The sequence below is a fragment of the Balaenoptera musculus genome, chromosome 9, assembly GCF_009873245.2.
Source record: "Balaenoptera musculus isolate JJ_BM4_2016_0621 chromosome 9, mBalMus1.pri.v3, whole genome shotgun sequence".
Lineage (NCBI taxonomy): Eukaryota > Metazoa > Chordata > Mammalia > Artiodactyla > Balaenopteridae > Balaenoptera > Balaenoptera musculus.
In genome coordinates this window covers 70372722-70394160 of record NC_045793.1, presented here as the reverse complement: position 1 = coordinate 70394160, position 21439 = coordinate 70372722, and the positions used below count along the sequence as shown (strand labels likewise).

The 21439-nt window shown below is 35.8% G+C and overlaps 1 protein-coding gene across 4 annotated transcripts in view; it reads left to right on the top strand.

Moving 5' to 3' along the window:
* Positions 1–21439, top strand: part of CRPPA (CDP-L-ribitol pyrophosphorylase A) — a 391837-nt gene that overhangs the window by 169168 nt on the left and 201230 nt on the right. For all 4 annotated transcript variants that reach the window (XM_036863587.1, XM_036863588.1, XM_036863589.1 and 1 more), the window contains exons 7-8: positions 4125–4199; positions 4660–4752. In XM_036863587.1, the coding sequence (XP_036719482.1) occupies positions 4125–4199; positions 4660–4752 (168 nt within the window). The remainder of the gene's footprint in view (positions 1–4124; positions 4200–4659; positions 4753–21439) is intronic.

The following is a 21439-nucleotide window of genomic DNA, read 5'->3' as shown; positions in this document are numbered from 1 at the left end:
TCTATACCTGCCTTATTAAGAGTTTTCATCATAACTCGTTGTTGAATTTTGTCAGAAGTTTGTTCTAGATCTATTGGGGTGATCATATGATTTTTATTCTTCATTTTGTGACTGTGCTGTATCATGTTCATTGATTTGTGAATATTGAATCAAACTTGTGTCCCTGGAATTAATCTCACTTGATTATGGTGTATGATCCTTTTAATGTATTGTTGAATTCAGTTTGCTAATATTTTGTTGAGGAGTTTTGCATCTATGTTCATCATTGACATTGGCCTGATGAATATTAATTTTCTTTTTTTGTAGTGTTTTTATATGGCTTTGGTATCACAGTGATGCTGGCCTCCTAAAATGAGTTTGAAGGCATTTCTTCCTTTTCAATTCTTTGGAATAGTTAGAGGAGGGTAGGTATTAAGTCTTATTTAAATGTTTGATAGAATTCACGTGTGACGCCTTCTCATCCTAGACTTTTGTTTGTTGGGAGTTTTTTCATTACTGATTTAATTTCATTACCAGTCATCAGTCTGTTCAAATTTTCTATTCTTTCCTGATTCAGTCTTAGAAGATTTTATGTTTCTAGGAATTTATCCATTTCTTTTAGGTTGTCCAATTTGTTGGTGTATAATTATTCACAGTAATCTCTTGTCCATTGTATTTCTGTGGTATTAGTTGTAATTTCTTCTCTTTCTTTTATTTATTTGGGCTCTCTCTTTTTTTCACGATGTGTCTGTCTAAAGGTTTGTCAATTTTTTTAATCTTTTTAAAACCCCAGTTCTTAGTTTCATTGACTTAAAAAAAATTTTTTTAAAGTCTCTATTTCATTTATTTTTGCTCTGATTTTCATCATTTCCTTCCTTCAACTAACTTTGTGTTTCTTTTATTCATCTTTTCCTGGTTCCTTTAGGTGTAAAGTTAGATTGCTTATTTGAGATTGTTCTTGTTTCTTGAGGTAGGCCTGCATTACTATAAGCATCCCTTCTAAAACTGCTTTCACTGCATCCCATAGATTTTGGAACAATTGTCTTTCCATTTTCATTTGTTTCAGAGTATTTTTTGATTTCTCATTGACCCATTGATTGATTAGTAGCTTTTGGTTTAGGCTCCAAAACGTTTGTGGTTCTTTTTTCCAGTTTTCTTCTTGTAATTGATTTATAGTTTTATACTGTTTGGGTCAGAAAAGATGCTTGGTGTGATTTCAGTCTTCTTAAATTTATTGAGACTTGTTTTGTGGCCTAACATGAGATCTATCCTAGAGAATGTTCATGTGTATTTTAAAATAATGTGTATTCTGCTGTTTTGGGGGTGGAAGGTCTGTATCTATTAAGTTTTATTGGTCTATTGTGTCTTTAAGGCCAATGTTTCCTTATTGATATTCTGTCTGATATGTCTATTGGTGTAAGTGGAGTGTTAAAGTCTACTATTATCATATTATTGTCAATAGCTTCCTGTATGTGTGTTAATATTTGCTTTATGTACTTAGGTGCTCCTTTTTTGGGTGCATAGATATTTATAAGTGTTATAGTCTCTTGTTGGATTGATCCCTTTATCTTTATATAATGACGTTCTTTGTCTCTTATTACATTTTTTGTTTTAAAGTCTATTTTGTCTGATATGCATATTGCTACCCTAGCTTACATGGAAAATCTTTTCCATTCCTTCACTTTTAGTCTGTGTGTGTCTTTAGATATGAAGTGAGTCACTTGAAGGTGACGTATAGATGGGTCTTATTTTTTTTTTTATCCTTTCAGCCACCTGTGTCTTTTGATTATAGCATTTAGTTCATTTTTACTGAAGTGACTGTTTATTAGGTATGTACTTATTGTCATTTTGTTAGTTGTTTTCTGATTGGTTTTGTAGTTCTTTATCGCTTTCTTCTTTTCTGGTTCTTTTCCCTTCTCATTTGATGACTTTCTTTAGTGTTATGTTTGGATTCCTTTCTCTATTTTTTGTGTATCTGTTAGAGGTTTTTGACTTGTGGTTACCATAAGGTTCATATATAACAAACTATGTATATAGTAGTCTATTTTAAGTTGATGGTATCTTGAGTTCAAATGCATTCTAAAAGCACAACATTTTATTCTTACCCATGTTTTATGTTTTTGATGTCATATTTTATATCTTTTTACTTTGGGTATCATTTAAATAAATATTTTAGATACAGACGATTTTACTACTTTTGTCTTTTAATCTTCATACTAGCTATATAGGTGGTTGATCTACTACTACCTTTACTATATGTTTGCCTTTACCAGTGAGTTTTTCCTTCATAAATTTCTGGTTTCTAGCTGTGGCCTTTTCCATTTAAAGAATTCCCTTTAACATTTCTTATAAGGCCAGTTTTGTGCTGATGAACTACTTTAGCTTTTGCTTCTGGGAAACTCTTTATCTTGCCAGGTAGAGTATTCTTGGTTGTAAGTTTTCTCCTTTCTGTACTTTGAATATATCATGCTAGTCTCTTCTGGGGCCTATAAGGTTTCTGCTGAAAAGTAGCTGATAGTCTTATGGGGGGGGTTCCCTTGTATGTAACTAGTTGTTTTTCTCTTACTGATTTACAAATTCCCTCTTTATATTTAAATTTTGACATTTTAATTATAATGTGTCTTGGTGTGGGTCTCTTTGGGTTCATCTTGTTTGGTACTGTCTGTGCTTCCTGGACATGGATGTCTGTTTCCTTCCCCAGATTTGGGACGTTTTCAGCCATTGTTTTTTTCAAGTAAGTTTTGTGTCCTTGTCTTTCTTTGCCTTCTGGGGCCCCTGTACTTCAAATGTTAGTATACTTGATGTTGTATCAGAGGTCCGGTTTTTTTTTTTAATTCTCATTTTTTTAAACTCTTTTTTTATTTTTGTTGTTTTGATTGGGTGATTACAAGTACCCTATCATCCAGATTGATGATTCATTCTTCTGCATCTTCTGATCTCTTGTTGATTCCCTCTAGTGTATTTTTCATTATAGTTATTGTATTCTTCAGCTCTGATTGGCTCTTTTTTATATCTTCTTTTTAGGTTCTCACTGAGTTCACATTCTTCTCCCCATTCAGTGAGCTTACTTATTACTGCTAATTTGAACTCTTTATCTGATAAAACTGTTCATTTTCATTTTGTTTAGTTCTTTTTTTGAAGTTTTGCCACCTTTCCTTTGGAAGATAGTCCTTTGTTTCCTCATTTTACCTAACTCTGTTTCTGTGTGTTAGGTATATCAGCTACATCTCCTGGTTTTGAAAGAGTGACCTTATATAAATGCTGTCCTGTGGGGCCTGATGGTGCAGTCTCTCCTGGTCATTGTGCCCTCCTATTGTGGTTGGGCCACAGTTGTTGCAGGCATGCTGAAAGGGTGTGCTGGTTCTTGGCCTGGCTGGCTGAGAGGTCTGGCCACGACTGCTCCAGGCCTGCTGATGTGTGGGGCTGACCCCTGAGAGCAGGAGCCACTTTGGAGGGATGCTGGTGCTGACTGAGGCCAGCCACTGGGTGGGGTGGGGCAGCAGCTACTTTGGAGAGGCCAGCTGGGTTGGGTGGGTTGGTTGGGTTGGGCCGGTTGGGTGGGTTGAGGAGGGCTGTTCCTCAGGGGAATACTGGGGTGGGGCACATGGGTTAACTAGGTTGATGAACAGTGGCAGAAATGGTGATGGCCTGGTAGGTAGAAGAAGAGTTTAAAAAAAAAATGTTGCCTGCCAGTGCTTCTGTCCCTGGAGAGAGTTCTACCAGATTTCTGCCCCTCCAGCACAAGCCCTAAAATTAGTCAGTAAATTTCCTTCTGATAATACCTAGGCTCTTTTCAAGGTGCTGCCTCTGTGCTGGGACTCTGAGTGAGTGAGTATTTTTTGTATAAGAAAAACCAGACTATTTGCCTATTCCTGAATATATCTTGAGCCTTTTCAACATTTTTTTATCTAAAACAATTTCCTGTATCCTTATTTGCTACAACAATGTTAGTTATTTTTGGACTAGTTCAAGTGGGTTTTTTTTTTGGTAGCATCATAAACTTCAGTCTGAATTATTTTGCTCTTATACATGGTCCTTGGCGTTATGTGCCTATAGAAATTTTGTGCTCATCAAGTTGTTTATGCTCATGTTTGGTCTTTCTATCTAGTTTGTAAACTCTTTTTTCCTCTAATTTTTTCTCCTAGCATGTAAAAGTCACATCTGGCAGAGATCTTCAGCAAATCATCTTAGAGGAATGCTACAATTTTGTTTGTGTGAATGTAAGTAGTTAATACAAATGATTGAAAGCACTTGAGGATTTGTATAAATGTAATGTTTGACAAGTACTTAGTTTTCTTGATTCTTAAGTATTTGAATTTAAGATTTTGATAGGTGAATTGTGTTATTCAATATGTATTTAGAAATGTTATTTTTGTCTTTTGAAATAGGAAAATAACATTTTCTAACAACCTAGTTCACATAATGAGAAGAGGGTGATATTTCTTTAGACGGTATTTTCAAATTTCTGGTAAAAAGTAGATAAGAAGATAGGTTTGAATTAATGAATTTAAAAATTTTTAATAGCTATAATCTTATGGGTATCCTTTAACATTGTTTGAAAATTTAAAATTAAGCTTGATAGATATTTTGAATGTTTAAATGTTTAAAAACTCTCCATTTTTCTCATTGAATGAACTCTTAAGTCATTTAAGAACTTCTTTTATTTTTCTGGTCTTTCAGGTTATGACCTCTGATTTTGAAGAAACCCAGAAATTACTGAATATGCTTGAAGAGAGTAATCTTTCCATTTTGTATCCTGTTGTTGTTATTTCAGTAAGTGAATTAATGCAGACTTTTCAAACTTAGGCTTTGTTCCTTGAAATTCAACTTTTCTTTTTAACAAAATTTCATCCAACTGAAGAAATCCATCTAAATCCAAAAGAAGAAACTCTTCTCGGTGGGTTCTTGAACGCACTTTCTTGCTTTGACTTCTCTGACTGCAGGTCCTTATTATTTCAATTATTTGGTTGAACTGATTTGCTAGGTTTTCACCCTAGCAAAAATTGCATGTCTTTTCCTTCATTAGAATTTCAGAGGTTATTGCTGAGTTGACTTGTTGTTTGGATAATGTGAAAGAGCTTTATTTTAGTGTACTACCAGAATGCCATTAGAGAAGAAATCCCAAAGTTAAAAAACTGAGGGGCACAAATCAGATGGAAGAAAATACTCTTAGGTTGTTTCATCTTCTCTGTTCCATGGACAGCAAAAGTAGAATGAGCAACAGATAAAAGAGAAGTCCTAGAAGAATGGCCCATGAAAGTTTTGGAGAGATCTTTTCTGTGAAAGACTAAAAGTGTATGTTTAGTACAGAATTTACTTGATTGGCCTTTTAAACTGTGCAGCAGAGGGGAATTTCAGAGGGCAAAACCAGGAAGTAACAAAATCAGAGCCCAGGACTGACAAACTAGCTGAGAAGAATCTGTTGTCAGCAGCATTTTGCTGTGGGAAGGCGTTCCAAACATGAAATTCTCAAAACAATTGCTTGGCAATTGCTGAATTCATAAAGCTCAGACCTGTGTCTTAGTGTGGGAATTAAATTCTTGTTAGGTGAGATTATTAATACAGAATAAAGAAAATTTGCACTAAAAATAAGTAGCTCTAGACTGAGCCATGCAAGTAGAAACAAATTAGCAGTTGGGGGAAGTTTGATTATTTCACCTGCCTATGGTATTTGATTTTATGCCCTAGAGATGAGTTCCATGAGTGCTGCTGATCATGGAAACCCAAATTCCTCATGTGAATGATGTTAACAGAAATATAGATGTTTTCATTGAGATTTTTAGGAACAGCATGAAATGTTCCCAATGTTGAAGGGCTCTAAGTCTCCATAGGTTGGAGATAAATTCAGAGTTCTATTTGGCTCCCTATTCATCGCTCCACATTAACTTGCTAGAAATCTCATTCATACCATGTCCCCAGATATTCTTCTGAAGAGGCAGAAGAGTACTATAAAGAGAGCAAAGGCTTTGAATTCAGAATACCTCGGTTCCTTGATCAAGTTACTTAACTTTTTTGAGGCTTGCTTTCCTCCTTTTAGAAATGAGGCTAGTACCCCTACTTCTTAAATCACTGTCGGGATTAAAATGAGTGAATGTAAAATATAGTTGATATTATAGTGCTGGGCCCTTGGCAGCCGTGCAATGTTAGTTTCATTGAACAGTCTAGCTCCTGCTCTTTCCAATTTGTATGAGATGAGTCAAAGCTTACTGATGCTGCTCTAATCTGATTCCTGAGCTTCAGTCCTACATTGTTCAGCATTTTATCAGGAACTTCCATTTGAGTACTTGACTATCTTCTCACACCTAGCATGTCAGATCTTTCCCAAAAGCACATTCCCCGTCAATTGACTTCTCTTAGTGGCAGTATAGTTGTGGCAGGCACCCAGGTGGGAATCTGTGTCATCGTTGAATTTTCCTTCTACCCCTTTCCACTGCTTCTCTTCACCAAATACATACACACACACACACACACACACACACACACACACAGCATTTTTAAACTGTTAGTTCTTGTAGTTTATTGTTACTATTGTATCTCAAGTTCAGTCCTTTGTATTGCTTCCATAAATATTTGAATTTAGTTTTCTGTTGACTTCTGTAGAGTTCCATTTCACGTATCCTAGAAGTGCCAGATTTTCATTCTTTTTTTTGGCTACCTAGTGTTCTGTATTAAACTAAGGGAAAAGATGGACAATCCTCTAGTTAGGAAGGAAGTGTCTACGAGAACTAGTTTTAGAATAGTATTATTATGTCAGTATACGCTAAGTCAATATGCTATAAAAACTGTAAAATGTTCACTTTAAACTGGAGAGTTGTCACTCTATAGTTAATACTTGTCTACCTGTTATTTTCCCATTGCATAGGTAGAATCAGTGTGGTGATTATTAGGGTTATTATTAAACTTAATAGGAAAATGTCACTAGAACATATCTGGAATCTGTATCCTTGGGGTGGAACAAATCACTGGAAAGGTAAAGAATACTGCCTTGTTGGATTGAGAGTCAAGTAAATTGTCTCTGGATTTTTTAATTGTCCTGTAAATGATTGTGTAAAGGCTTCATCTTTTTTTTCCTTCTGATGCTACTTGACCCCCAAATTGACAAAAGGCCATTTCAGTTTCCCTGTGACTTAAAATTTGGCAGAATCATTCAAATATTCCCCAAATAAATAGTTGTGTGGAAAATATTATAGTGTAGAATAAAAGACTTAAAGTTGAGTCTAGATATCTGGGGACACAATTTTTACATTAGTTAAGTGGGAACAATACATACACATATACATATAGTGTGTGGATATGAAAGTATGAATACATATGCAGACATATAGATGTAATTGAAAAGATATTATGTGAATCAGGTAGCTCTGAGGCTATGGTATGTTTACTTTGCTTCTATCTGAATTACTTCTCTACAAAATTAAGCCAAGACAAAAAGGACCCTACCATGGGGGATTTTTTTTTTTTTTTTTTAATAAGCCTTTTTAAAGCACTTTTAAATTCTGAGAAGAGTCTGTTCATTTGCTTCCCTCAACAGGTAGATTTTATTCATCAGAAAGTAAATCCAAAGTGACATCCGAGTCATAGAAAAGTATCTCCATTTTTATTTTGGGATTATGTGATTCAATAGTTATTGAATGCATGTATTGTAAATGTTTACGGGCCTATTTTTTCTTGGCTGAGATGTAGTACAGTGGTCCTTTTTCCTATGCCAAGGTTTATCAACTTTGATTTTCAGTCCATCTGAAGAGAGGAAGGCTTGGTAGGAATCAGTCAGATGAAAAGGAAAATTGTGGTTGAGTAGGTGTTTGTGAGGGTCTTTTCAACTCAGAGGGTATTTAGTTAAGGCTGTCATTTGCAGTGTCATCATGTTTTACTGTACAAGGACAAACATTCAGAAGAAATGGGACTGAAAGTCAGTTTAGCTGGGGCATTTGTTTGACGAAAACATTAGATCATGTTCTCAGTGCTAAAAAATTGATGTCAGGCCTACAGTATTGATGAAGCCCACATACCTCTTCTATTATATTCTTATGTAGACATAGGAAAATATTTTGGAATACCCTGGTTAGCTGTCATTCAGTAGTCATTCAAAAGGTACATGTGGGGCTTCCCTGGTGGCGCCGTGGTTGAGAATCTGCCTGCTAATGCAGGGGACACGGGTTCGAGCCCTGGTCTGGGAAGATCCCACATGCCGCGGAGCAACTGGGCCCGTGAGCCACAACTACTGAGCCTGCGCGTCTGGAGCCTGTGCTCCGCAGTGAGAGAGGCCACGATGGTGAGAGGCCCGCGCACCGCGATGAAGAGTGGCCCCCGCTTGCCACAACTAGAGAAAGCCCTCGCAAAGAAACGAAGACCCAACGCAGCCAAAAATAAATAAATAAATATTAAAAAAAAAAAAAAGGTACATGTGACTTTCAACTTCATTCTGGAGTATTTACCCCTTGGAGGGAGCTAACTACTAAAGGAATGGACGATTAGTGGTGCTGGGTTCTAGGTATTTAGGATGCTTAGGTTTTAGTTCGGGTTCTGTAGGATTCTTGGTTGTTCAAAGATCAGAGATCAACTTCTCCCTGGATTTTATGAAAGCAAAATGGGTTAGGAAATACTTAATGTAGGAGGTTTTTGTTATCTAAGGTAAACTGGCATAGGTAGAGGCTACTGCTTTAAGATCCATGTAGAGAAAGGAACAAAACTTTAGCATGAAAAGTAGGACAAATAATTGGGATTTTATTTTAGAAGAACTAAGATATTTATTAAAATAATTTTATTTTATCTTCTATTTCTAAAATTTAGGTTATGTTTGCAAAAATAAACTTTTTCGAATGATCTTGTAGACATTTATATGATAATATGTTGTGACATGCTTCATTTCAAGTGGTCATTTTTGCGAAAATATTTTTGGTTATTTTTAGTTTTGTAAGAAATATTCTTTATTACTACTTTGTTCAAAATACCCTTTTGGACCATCTATTTGGTCATCATTCTTATATTCTTTTTATGTATTTCAAGTAGTCTAATTTTGCCTGCTTCTTAATTCTTGATGTTGTTGAATATGATTTAAGGAATTTATCAATGTTAATTTGATCAACTTAAAAAATCTTTTGTTTTGGTAGGTATAACTTAATTGTAGTTATAATGAATTATCCGAATTTTCCAGATTTCTGTAGTCAGCTGGAGACTGACGGATGATAAAATAGGTGCCAGCATTAAAGTGAGCAGAGATAGTTGGGTGGGGTCACTTTTTAAGTATTCTGTTGCTCAGTGCATCTGTGTGGCTTAGGATGACGTTTGTTATTGTATGCAATCTTTCAACTGTGAGCCTTTGGGAACACATATTTGGATAGCAATCACACCTTGTACTAGACTAGTCTCTACTTGAAAGAAAAAAAAAAGCCTTTTTAAAACTAGAAACTGGTTGGCATGAAGGAATTTTTAAAATTTAGATCACTTTCTGTGTTTTTTTTTAACAAGAAAAACCTTATAAACATTAAAAGCCAATGCTTTCTTTCGTAAAGTTGTGTAGGAATTATGTTTAAGAATCCTTTTCAGATGTGATTTCTGATGCTGTTTAGTCTATCACATAAGTTATCAAGGAGCCAAGTTTTTATCCCGAGTTGACTGAAGTTTTTGTTAGCCTCTCTTTCTTGCGGTTACCAGGGGGTGTATAGTACTGCTAGCACCTTTTTCAGATTGCAGCTGTCAAGAGGGTCATCTGAAAGCTCTTTTGGAATCATCTGATACAATAACTATCAACATGGGACGTGTTCAGTTCTCTATTTTCTACTCCTATTATTTGTTTTTGTTCACTACTTAAGTAATGATAAACAAATATTTAGAAAAGACAATACTTTAGATCTATTAGAATAGTAAAAGGTAAATTCATAAAGTTTCTGATATAAAAATCACTCCAAAAAAACCCCATAGGCTTCTATTTAAATTGTACAAGACACAGAAGTGTTAAGAGTCTGAATTGTAGGCTGTCTTTGCTTAGAAATTAATGATCAGAGAGGTGTTTTTTCCCCGGCAATGGAGGAGATTTTCAGAAGACAGGGCTAAGTGTAGCTGTTTTCCATCCAAGTTTATGTAAAATCAAATGTAAAACTGTCAAAAAATACTTTCCAGGTCCAGAAAATAAAATAGAGATTCTACTTTATTTGGATCTGGCAAGATTTCCACAAAATATCCTTTAGTACTACTATCAGATGAGATAATGGACAGTATATTCTTATTTATTCAGTGAGCATAGCTGATTCATATAATAGGCACCAAAAGTTTAATTTTTAAAAGCAGAAAGAAATTGGCCACAAATTTAAGTGGAAGTTAAAAACTGAGAAATGAAACAAATTCTTTAATTTTACTTGATAAAATAGTTTATCACTTTTCACAAAAAAGTAATTTTACAGTAATTATCTGGATAATTACCCAAGAGCTCTAATTTCCCCTGACAATGTAGACAGTAATTTTATTGGTGCTTTAGGAGAGATAGGAATCTTTTCATGAATTTACTTAAGCAAAAAACATAAATTCCCATATGGAATTTTAATGCTTTGAAAAACATAAATAAACCTTCAAAAGTGCCTAATTTAGTTCTAGTTACAGGGAAGTAGTTTATTGACATAATAGATCAGAGTACATGATCTTTAAAATACTTCAAAATGTTTAATATTTGAACATGTCAGCAAATAAAAAAAATGGAAAACCACCATCAGTTGACACTTGATACATTCACATCTGGGGAAACTGTCACAGAGATGTAAATTGTTTCCAGAAGGTTCCACACTCAACAGTGGCAGAGCCAGGAACAGAATCAATCCAATGTGCAGTTTATCATATACACTTGTTACTCTTCTGCTCTCATGAATGTGTTAAATAATAAGATGGAAAGAGATTAAAAATACACATATACATATATATATGTGTTTAAAATTTCTTCCTAATAAAGAACAAATGACAATTGGAAAAACACATTGATTCCTTCCTTTAAGTGCTAATGGTTTCTTTCTTTAGCTTCACAGGGTACTGAGCCTTTATCGAATTTAACTTATAAAAATCTGTGGTCCTGTTAAATTTCTTAACAGAACCCAGCATGTATATTTTTCACTTTAACTTCTTGTTCTATACATTTCATTCTGTTAACCTTATTACTACTGGACTAAGAAAGTGTGTTTTTAAGGCAAAATTTCTTATAAGACCAAAAAAGAGAGCGCTTCCTATCATAATTCTTACTGCTTCCATATTGGGTTTACTCTTTATGGGGCACAGTTTACCTTAGAACAATATTGGTTTGAACTGCGCAGGTCCACTAATAGGCAGATTTTTTTTAGTAGTAAATACTGTAGTACTACAGGATCCTAGATGGTTGAATCCACGGATGCTGAGGAACTGTGGGATGGAGAAGGAATCGTGTATTCAGAGGGCTGACCGCAAGTTATGTGTGGATTTTCAGCTGTGAAAAGGGTTGGTGCCCCTAACCCCCCACATTGTTCAAGGGTCAACTATGAATGTTTCAGGTCCTAGTTTATTTACATTTATTTTTGAATGGATATATTGTGTGTGTGTGTGTGTGTGTGTGTGTGTGTGTATGAGTGTTTAATAGCCAATGAATGACCAAGAGATTAGGCCCCATTCCCTCTTCTATTCCTATCTCAACCATGTTGCTATTGTAGCCTTATGGATACCTTGATTTTTCCCTTAGAAAATTATAACTTTATTATATGTTAAACGTCTGTGATGTCATCACTTAAGATACTTTAAAGTTTTCTCTTTCATGTTTGTATACAGCTTCAGTGGCAGAAATGCAATCACTTCCACAAAATTCTACGAATGTTTTCATTTGTTTTCTTCTCATATAGTAAGTCTCAGGTATTTCCTGCCTAAATCAATAATAAAATCTAAGTAAATATTGGTTTAAAATACCTTTAGAACCTTTTTGCCCTTTCAATCACAAAGGGATTCATATCTAACACAAAGATGAGGAATGATGAAGTCATTCTTGTAGGAGGTGTTGAATAGAAAGAATTGACTGTTTTTTTAAGTTTTAGGAGATCTTTGCTTCCGGCTAAATGGTTACTAGAAAGTTTGTGTTGTGGGATATAGAAATTCCCTAAGATTAATTGTGATGGACATGTAACTGATGATGTGTAAAGAACTGATTCTCATAGGACATACCTTGTGGTAGTCTTTCTTTTAATGAATAAAGGTTATTTATTTTCAGATAGAATGATGTTCTAATGGATGTACAAAGAGAAAGAATTCCAGAGAACTTTTTCTCTGTTTTCTGAATAATTTTTTTTTTCTTGATTAAGCATGGGGTTTGGAATCACTAATTTTCTGTTTTAAGTAGTTTACTAAACTTGGTCAGATGAGCAAAGTTGTTTGTGAATTTATTTGCCAGTGCTGTCCTAGCAAATCAGTTTATAAAATTTAACATGAAATGAATAGGAGGCAAAATAAATGAAAATAGCCTCCTTTGTTAAGTGGCTTACATGAATTTTAGCCCTAGAAAAGGAAATAAACAATTGGTTTGGTCATTCAGTTTTTAAAAATTATGTCTGGGGATTTCTTTTATTAGATTTTTTTTGTGCACTGGATTCTATTTTAAGCAGTGGAAATGGCCCTTAGCTTAATTATGTTATGCTATTTCTTTACAAAGATGGGACCAAATATATTTTCAGTACCATTTATTATTTTAAAATTACATGTTATACTTCTGTAATTTATTATAAATTAATATATATGTTAATATGAACATAGCTAAGCCTGACTTTGTTTATAATATCTAAAAGGATTTTACTTCATGGAGAAAACAAAATTATATATATATATTTTTTGTTTTGTTTTGTTTTGTTTGTTTTTTTATACTGCAGGTTCTTAATAGGCATCAATTTTATACACATCAGTGTATACATGTCAATCCCAATCGCCCAATTCAGCACACCCCCATCCCAACCTCACCGCAGTTTTCCCCCCTTGGTGTCCATATGTCCATTCTCTACATCTGTGTCTCAACTTCTGCCCTGCAAACTGGCTCAACTGTACCATTTTTCTAGGTTCCACATACATGCATTAATATACGATATTTGTTTTTCTCTTTCTGACTTACTTCACTCTGTATGACACTCTCTAGATCCATCCACGTCTCAACAAATGACTCAATTTCGTTCCTTTTTATGGCTGAGTAATATTCCATTGTATATATGTACCACAACTTCTTTATCCATTCGTCTGTTGATGGGCATTTAGCTTGCTTCCATGACCTGGCTATTGTAAATAGTGCTGCAATGAACATTCGGGTGCATGTGTCTTTTTGAATTACGGTTTTCTCTGGGTATATGCCCAGTAGTGGGATTGCTGGGTCATATGGTAATTCTATTTTTAGTTTTTTAAGGAACCTCCATATTGTTCTCCATAGTGGCTGTATCAATTTACATTCCCACCAACAGTGCAAGAGGGTTCCCTTTTCTCCACACCCTCTCCAGCATTTGTTGTTTGTAGATTTTCTGATGATGCCCATTCTAACAGGAGTGAGGTGATACCTCATTGTAGTTTTGATTTGCATTTCTCTAATAATTAGTGATGTTGAGCATCTTTTCATGTGCTTCGTGGCCATCTGTATGTCTTCTTTGGAGAAATGTCTATTTAGGTCTTCTGCCCATTTTTGGATTGGGGTGTTTGTTTCTTTGATATTGAGCTGAATGAGCTGTTTATATATTTTGGAGATTAATCCTTTGTCTGTTGATTCATTTGCAAATATTTTCTCCCATTCTGAGGGTTGTCTTTTCGTCTTGTTTATGGTTTCCTTTGCTGTGCAAAAGCTTTGAAGTTTCATTAGGTCCCACTTGTTTATTTTTGTTTTTATTTCCATTACTCTAGGAGGTGGATCAAAAAAGATCTTGCTGTGATTTATGTCAAAGAGTGTTCTTCCTATGTTTTCCTCTAAGAGTTTTATAGTGTCCAGTCTTATATTTAGGTCTCTAATCCATTTTGAGTTTATTTTTGTGTATGGTGTTAGGGAGTATTCTAATTTCATTCTTTTACATGTAGCTGTCCAGTTTTCCCAGCACCACTTATTGAAGAGACTGTCTTTTCTCCATTGTATATCTTTGCCTCCTTTGTCATAGATTAGTTGACCATAGGTGCGTGGGTTAATCTCTGGGCTTTCTATCTTGTTCCATTGATCTATGTTTCTGTTTTTGTGCCAGTACCATATTGTCTTGATTACTGTAGCTTTGTAGTATAGTCTGAAGTCAGGGAGTCTGATTCCTCCAGCTCCATTTTTTTGCCTCAAGACAGCTTTGGCTATTCGGGGTCTTTTGTGTCTCCATACAAATTTTAAGATGATTTGTTCTAGCTCCGTAAAAAATGCCATTGGTAATTTGATAGGGATTGCATTGAATCTGTAGATTGCTTTGGGTAGTATACTCATTTTCACAATGTTGATTCTTCCAATCCAAGAACATGGTATATCTCTCCATCTGTTGGTATCATCTTTAATTTCTTTCATCAGTGTCTTATAGTTTTCTGCATACAGGTCTTTTGTCTCCCTAGGTAGGTTTATTCCTAGGTATTTTATTCTTTTTGTTGCAATGGTAAATGGGAGTGTTTCCATAATTTCTCTTTCAGATTTTTCATCATTAGTGTATAGGAATGCAAGAGATTTCTGTGCATTAATTTTGTATCCTGCAACTTTACCATATTCATTAATTAGCTCTAGCAGTTTTCTGGTGGCAGTTTTAGGATTCTCTATGTATAGTATCATGTCATCCGCAAACAGTGACAGTTTTACTTCTTCTTTTCCAATTTGTATTCCTTTTATTTCTTTTTCTTCTCTGATTGCCGTGGCTAGGACTTCCAGAACTATGTTGAATAATAGTGGTGAGAGTGGACATCCTTGTCTCGTTCCTGATCTTAGAGGAAATGCTTTCAGTTTTTCACCATTGAGAATGATGTTTGCTGTGGGTTTGTCATATATGGCCTTTATTATGTTGAGGTAGGTTCCCTCTATGCCCACTTTCTGGAGAGTTTATATCATAAATGGGTGTTGAATTTTGTCAAAAGCTTTTTCTGCATCTATTGAGATGATCATATGGTTTTTATTCTTCAATTTGTTAATATGGTGTATCACATTGATTGATTTGCGTATATTGAAGAATCCTTGCATCCCTGGGATAAATCCCACTTGATCGTGGTGTATGATCCTTTTAATGTATTGTTGGATTCTGTTTGCTAGTATTTTGTTGAGGATTTTTGCATCTATATTCATCAGTGATATTGGTTTGTAATTTTCTTTTTTTGTAGTGTCTTTGTCTGGTTTTGGTATCAGGGTGATGGTGGCCTCATAGAATGAGTTTGGGAGTGTTCCTTCCTCTGCAATTTTTTGGAAGAGTTTGAGAAGGATGGGTGTTAGCTCTTCTCTAAATGTTTGATAGAATTCACCTGTGAAGCCATCTGGTCCTGGACTTTTGTTTGTTGGAAGATTTTTAATCACAGTTTCAATTTCATTACTTGTGATTGGTCTGTTCATATTTTCTGTTTCTTCCTGATTCAGTCTTGCAAGGTTATACCTTTCTAAGAATTTGTCCATTTCTTCCAGGTTGTCCATTTTATTGGCATAAAGTTGCTTGTAGTAGTCTCTTAGGATGCTTTGTATTTCTGCGGTGTCTGTTGTAACTTCTCCTTTTTCATTTCTGATTTTATTGATTTGAGTCCTCTCCCTCTTTTTCTTGATGAGTCTGGCTAATGGCTTATCAATTTTGTTTATCTTCTCAAAGAACCAACTTTTAGTTTTATTGATCTTTGCTATTGTTTTCCTTGTTTCTATTTCATTTATTTCTGCTCTGATCTTTATGATTTCTTTCCTTCTGCTAACTTTGGGTTTTGTTTGTTCTTTCTCTAGTTTCTTTAGGTGTAAGGTTAGATTGTTTACTTGAGATTTTTCTTGTTTCTTTAGGTAGGCTTGTATAGCTATAAACTTCCCTCTTAGAACCGCTTTTGCTGCATCCCATAGGTTTTGGGTCGTCGTGTTTTCATTGTCATTTGTCTCTAGGTATTTTTTTATTTCCTCTTTGATTTCTTCAGTGATCTCTTGGTTATTTAGTAACGTATTGTTTAGCCTCCATGTGTTTGTCTTTTTTACGTTTTTTTCCCTGTAATTCATTTCTGATCTCATAGTGTTGTGGTCAGAAAAGATGCTTGATATGATTTCAATTTTCTTAAATTTACTGAGGCTTGATTTGTGACCCAAGATGTGATCTATCCTGGAGAATGTTCCGTGCACACTTGAGAAGAACGTGTAATCTGCTGTTTTTGGATGGAATGTCCTATATATACCAATTAAATCTATCTGGTCTATTGTGTCATTTAAAGCTTCTGTTTCCTTATTTATTTTCATTTTGGATGATCTGTCCATTGGTGTAAGTGAAGTGTTAAAGTCCCCCACTATTATTGTGTTACTGTTGATTTCTTCTTTTATAGCTGTTAGCAGTTGCCTTATGTATTGAGGTGCTCCTATGTTGGGTGCATATATATTTATAATTGTTATATCTTCTTCTTGGATTGATCCCTGGATCATTATGTAGTGTCCTTCCTTGTCTCTTGTAACATTCTTTATTTTAAAGTCTATTTTATCTGATATGAGTATAGCTACTCCAGCTTTCTTTTGATTTCCATTTGCATGGAATATCTTTTTCCATCCCCTCACTTTCAGTCTGTATGTGTCCCTAGGTCTAAAGTGGGTCTCTTGTAGACAGCATATATATGGGTCTTGTTTTTGTATCCATTCAGCCAGTCTATGTCTTTTGGTTGGGGCATTTAATCCATTCACGTTTAAGGTAATTATCGATATGTATGTTCCTATGACCATTTTCTTAATTGTTTTGGGTTTGTTTTTGTAGGTCCTTTTCTTCTCTTGTGTTTCCCACTTAGAGAAGTTCCTTTAGCATTTGTTGTAGAGCTGGTTTGGTGGTGCTGAATTCTCTTAGCTTTTGCTTGTCTGTAAAGCTTTTGATTTCTCCATCAAATCTAAATGAGATCCTTGCCGGGTAGAGTAATCTTGGTTGTAGGTTCTTCCCTTTCATCACTTTAAGTATATCATGCCACTCCCTTCTGGCTTGCAGAGTTTCTGCTGAGAAATCAGCTGTTAACCTTATGGGAGTTCCCTTGTATGTTATTTGTCATTTTTCCCTTGCTGCTTTCAATAATTTTTCTTTGTCTTTAATTTTTGCCACTTTGATTACTATGTGTCTCGGCGTGTTTCTCCTTGGGTTTATTCTGTATGGGACTCTCTGCGCTTCCTGGACTTGGGTGGCTATTTCCTTTCCCATGTTAGGGAAGTTTTCGACTATAATCTCTTCAAATATTTTCTCTGGTCCTTTCTCTCTCTCTTCTCCTTCTGGGACCCCTATAATGCGAATGTTGTTGTGTTTAATGTTGTCCCAGAGGTCTCTTAGGCTGTCTTCATTTCTTTTCATTCTTTTTTCTTTAGTCTGTTCCGCAGCAGTGAATTCCGCCATTCTGTCTTCCAGGTCACTTATCCGTTCTTCTGCCTCAGTTATTCTGCTATTGATTCCTTCTAGTGTAGTTTTCATTTCAGTTATTGTATTGGTGATCTCTGTTTGTTTGTTCTTTAATTCTTCTAGGTCTTTGTTAATCATTTCTTGCATCTTCTCAATCTTTGCCTCCATTCTTATTCCGAGGTCCTGGATCATCTTCACTATCATTATTCTGAATTCTTTTTCTGGAAGGTTGCCTATCTCCACTTCATTTAGTTGTTTTTCTGGGGTTTTTTCTTGTTCCTTCATCTGGTACATAGCCCTCTGCCTTTTCATCTTCTCTCTCTTTCTGTAACTGTGGTTTTTGGTCCACAGGCTGCAGGATCGTAGTTTTTCTTGCTTCTGTTGTCTGCCCTCTGGTGGTTGAGGCTATCTAAGAGGCTTGATGGGAGGCTCTGGTGGTGGGTAGAGCTGACTGTTGCTGTGGCGGTCAGAGCTCAGTAAAACCTTAATCCACTTGACTGTTGATGGGTGGGGCTGGGTTCCCTCCCTGTTGGTTGTTTTGCCTGAGGCAACCCAACACTGGAGCCTACCCGTGCTCTTTGGTGGGGTTAATGGCAGACTCTGGGAGGGCTCACGCCAAGGAGAACTTCCCAGAACCTCTGCTGCCAGTGTCCTTATCCCCACGGTGAAACAGAGCCACCACTCGCCTCTGCAGGGGACCCCCCAACACCAGCAGGTAGGTCTGGTTCAGTCTCCCCCAGGGTCACTGCTCCTTCCCCTGGGTCCCGATGCACACATTACTTTGTGTGTGCCCTCCAAGAGTGGGTCTCTGTTTCCCCCAGTCCTGTCAAAGTCCTGCAATCAATTCCCACTAGGCTTCAAAGTCTGATTCTCTAGGAATTCCTCCTCCCGTAGCCAGACCCCCAGGTTGGGAAGCCTGACGTGGGGCTCAGAACCTTCACTCCAGTGGGTGGACTTCTGTGGTATAAGTGTTCACCAGTCTGTGAGCCACCCACCCAGCAGTTATGGGATTTGATTTTACTCTGATTGCGCCCCTCCTACCGTCTCACTGTGGCTTCTCCTCTGTCCTTGGACGTGGGGTATCCTCCTTGGTGAAGTCCAGGGTCTTCCTGTCAATGATTGTCCAGCAGCCAGTTGTGATTCTGGTGCTCTCGCAGGAGGGAGTGAGAGCACGTCCTTCTACCCAAAATTATATTTTTGTAAAGGAGGTGTTGAATAGAAAGAATTGGCTATTTAACGTTTTAGGAGATCTTTGGCAAGGTAAGGATGTGAACCTGGAGTGGGATTCAAGGTACAGGTACTAGGTGTGTGCAAATAACATACCTATTAACCTTGTCAAGTTATTTCCTGTCTCTGAACTTTGGGTCAGAATTTTTATCTATAAAAGAGCAGGATGTCCTTGATTGCATCTAAGTAGCTTCTCTTTCTAAAAATATTGTCTATACTACAATATTTTGTGATGTCTTTTTACTTTTGTATGATCTACGACAGATGTCTTTTACATAAAGATATAGTAGAGCAATTTAGATTATTATAGTCATGTTCAATATGAATCAGGTGGTAGGATATTCCTTTTTTGAGCAATTTTTGACACCTTTCTGTACTTTAATCCTTATCACAAGACTCATGGGATTTTAAAAATGGTTTCTCTTGTATTTACCGCTTTCTTATTTATCTTCCTCTTTCACAGTCTGGGTTTTATTGTGTTAAGTCTAGCTCTTCCCTTTTTGCATTTATCCCTTTTTTTCTCTCTCTTTAACAACAGTTGCAAGATTAATTTTTCTCCCATCTCCCAAGAAATCTATCCTTCCATGGGTAGCCATGTCCTACCTTCTGAAAATGATTTCTTAATCATTAAAACTCACTCCAATGCTGTTTCTTACTAATTCATTTTAAACTTACTTTAGGTGCTGTCTAGTTAGCACTTTACAGGGAACTATCCTAGTCTCTTCATTATCTAATTAATTGCTTAATATAAATTCATATAGCATTTACTGAACATCTGTGTGTCAGGTATTTTGACATACATGTAGCTTATTTCATAATGTAATACTTTTTTAAATTACATCTTACTTTAGAAGAATGAGGCATTTCCATATGTGCTAATTTTCCAGATTTTCATATCTTGATCTGAAGTAAGGAAATAATATTATTTAGCTATTTTTGTTTTTGTAAATGAAGATTCTTAATAATATGAGCTTAGTTAAAAGATGAGTTAGCCTGGGAAGTGACCCAGTGGTTGGGAGGTCACAGGACCCTGGTCACTATCTGTCCCTTCTATCCACCACCCCAAGGTAAGAACTTTAATTAGGTCTGTTTGAGAAAGGGGAAATTTAGCCTGGAATAGAATATCAGGATAGATCTTCTTAAGTATAAGGGAGAAAGCTGAAATTTGGAAGGCTGAGCGGGGTCTGAGTCTATGAGGAGTAAGAGAAATAGCATTTCTATTTGGAAAGAGTAGCACATAGGATGGTTAGAACTGGAAAGAGCCAGTGTATCTGAAACAGAGAATGAATTACACATTGGGGGGAGTTAAGGTGAGAACTACACAGGTCTAGGTCAAGGTGGGCCTTCGAAGTTTGAACTCTATAAAGGAGTACTGCACAGTAGAAATTGATGTGATCAGCTTTGCATTTTACACATCATTCTGGATGCAACACAGAGAATGGACTAAAGTGATCCAAAGGGATTCCTTGATGCATTTGATTTCATTTAGAGGCTATTGCAGTAGTCTAAGAAATAATGGTGGTGGCTAGGACTAGGGTAGTTTTTTAGTGAATGTGCAGAAATGGCTAGAATCAAGATATATTTAAGAGATAGAAGTACTAAGATTTAGTGCTTCATTTAATAAGAGAGGAAGCATAATCTCCAATTTTATGTTTTGTGAAATTGGGTGCATAATAGCAAAGTAGGCAACATTAGAGAAGGATCTTTATGGTTTGTTTCTGAAAGCTGAATAGGCAGATGATTACCGTGAACTTGTTGGCAGAAATAATTAGAAAGATTTCACTCATATCCAAAAGCTTCCTAGGCGTTTGTGTGTTGGTGTTTTATGTGTGTATGTGTTTGAACAGAAGTTTTTATCCTAAAACCTATACTTGAAAAGGCAAGTTACATGCCTCCAAGGCCTCCTTAATAATTGAAATTTAATAGAATTCCAGGTATAAGCACAATTTAAAATACCTTTCATATTATAATGCTTTTGCCAAGTTATATATTGTTTGTATGATGGATCATGTTTTTTACAAAATTTTCTCTGTACTAATGCTACACATTCTGAGAAAAAACAAAAACAGTAAAACAAATCTTGTCCATGGGTTGAGTCATTAGCAGACAGGAAGATGGTAAGAATATTCCAAGCCTAAGCACTATTCCCTTAGGATAAAAATCTATAGGTACCTAAAAATAGATTACTTAGGCAGTTTTCTGGAAACTCAACTTTCTTTTATTGACAGAATGGAAAGATGATGGAATTAGTGTAAAAGGCTTCTTGTTCCAGACATCCTTTGGCTTGAACCCTACTTGCAATAAGTTTATACGTGACACTTTTGAAAAGTATAGTATGATTCAGTTTTCCAGGCACCACAGGTTTTATTTTATGGGATTTTGAAGTTTATACTTATTCTACTCAAATGCCGGGATACTTTATTTACTGGTACCTGCTAAGGTAGAATGCAGCAAGTGTTGCCAAGATAATCCTAGTGTCAGTAGTGGAAAATTCTTATTTGGGAATGACAGGACTGTTAAGCCTGCATGTCTCTTCTGAGTACTCTGAGTATTATACCCATTTCTAGATCATTTGAGAAAGAACTATAAATGTCTTCTGAAAATATTCCATGTGTTTATGGTAATAACTGAGTTCTAGGATTTTTGCTCAACCAGTGAAAATATAACTGATCTTCTGTTTCTTGTTCTTCCCATTTGCAAGAAATGCAACTCTCATGACATTT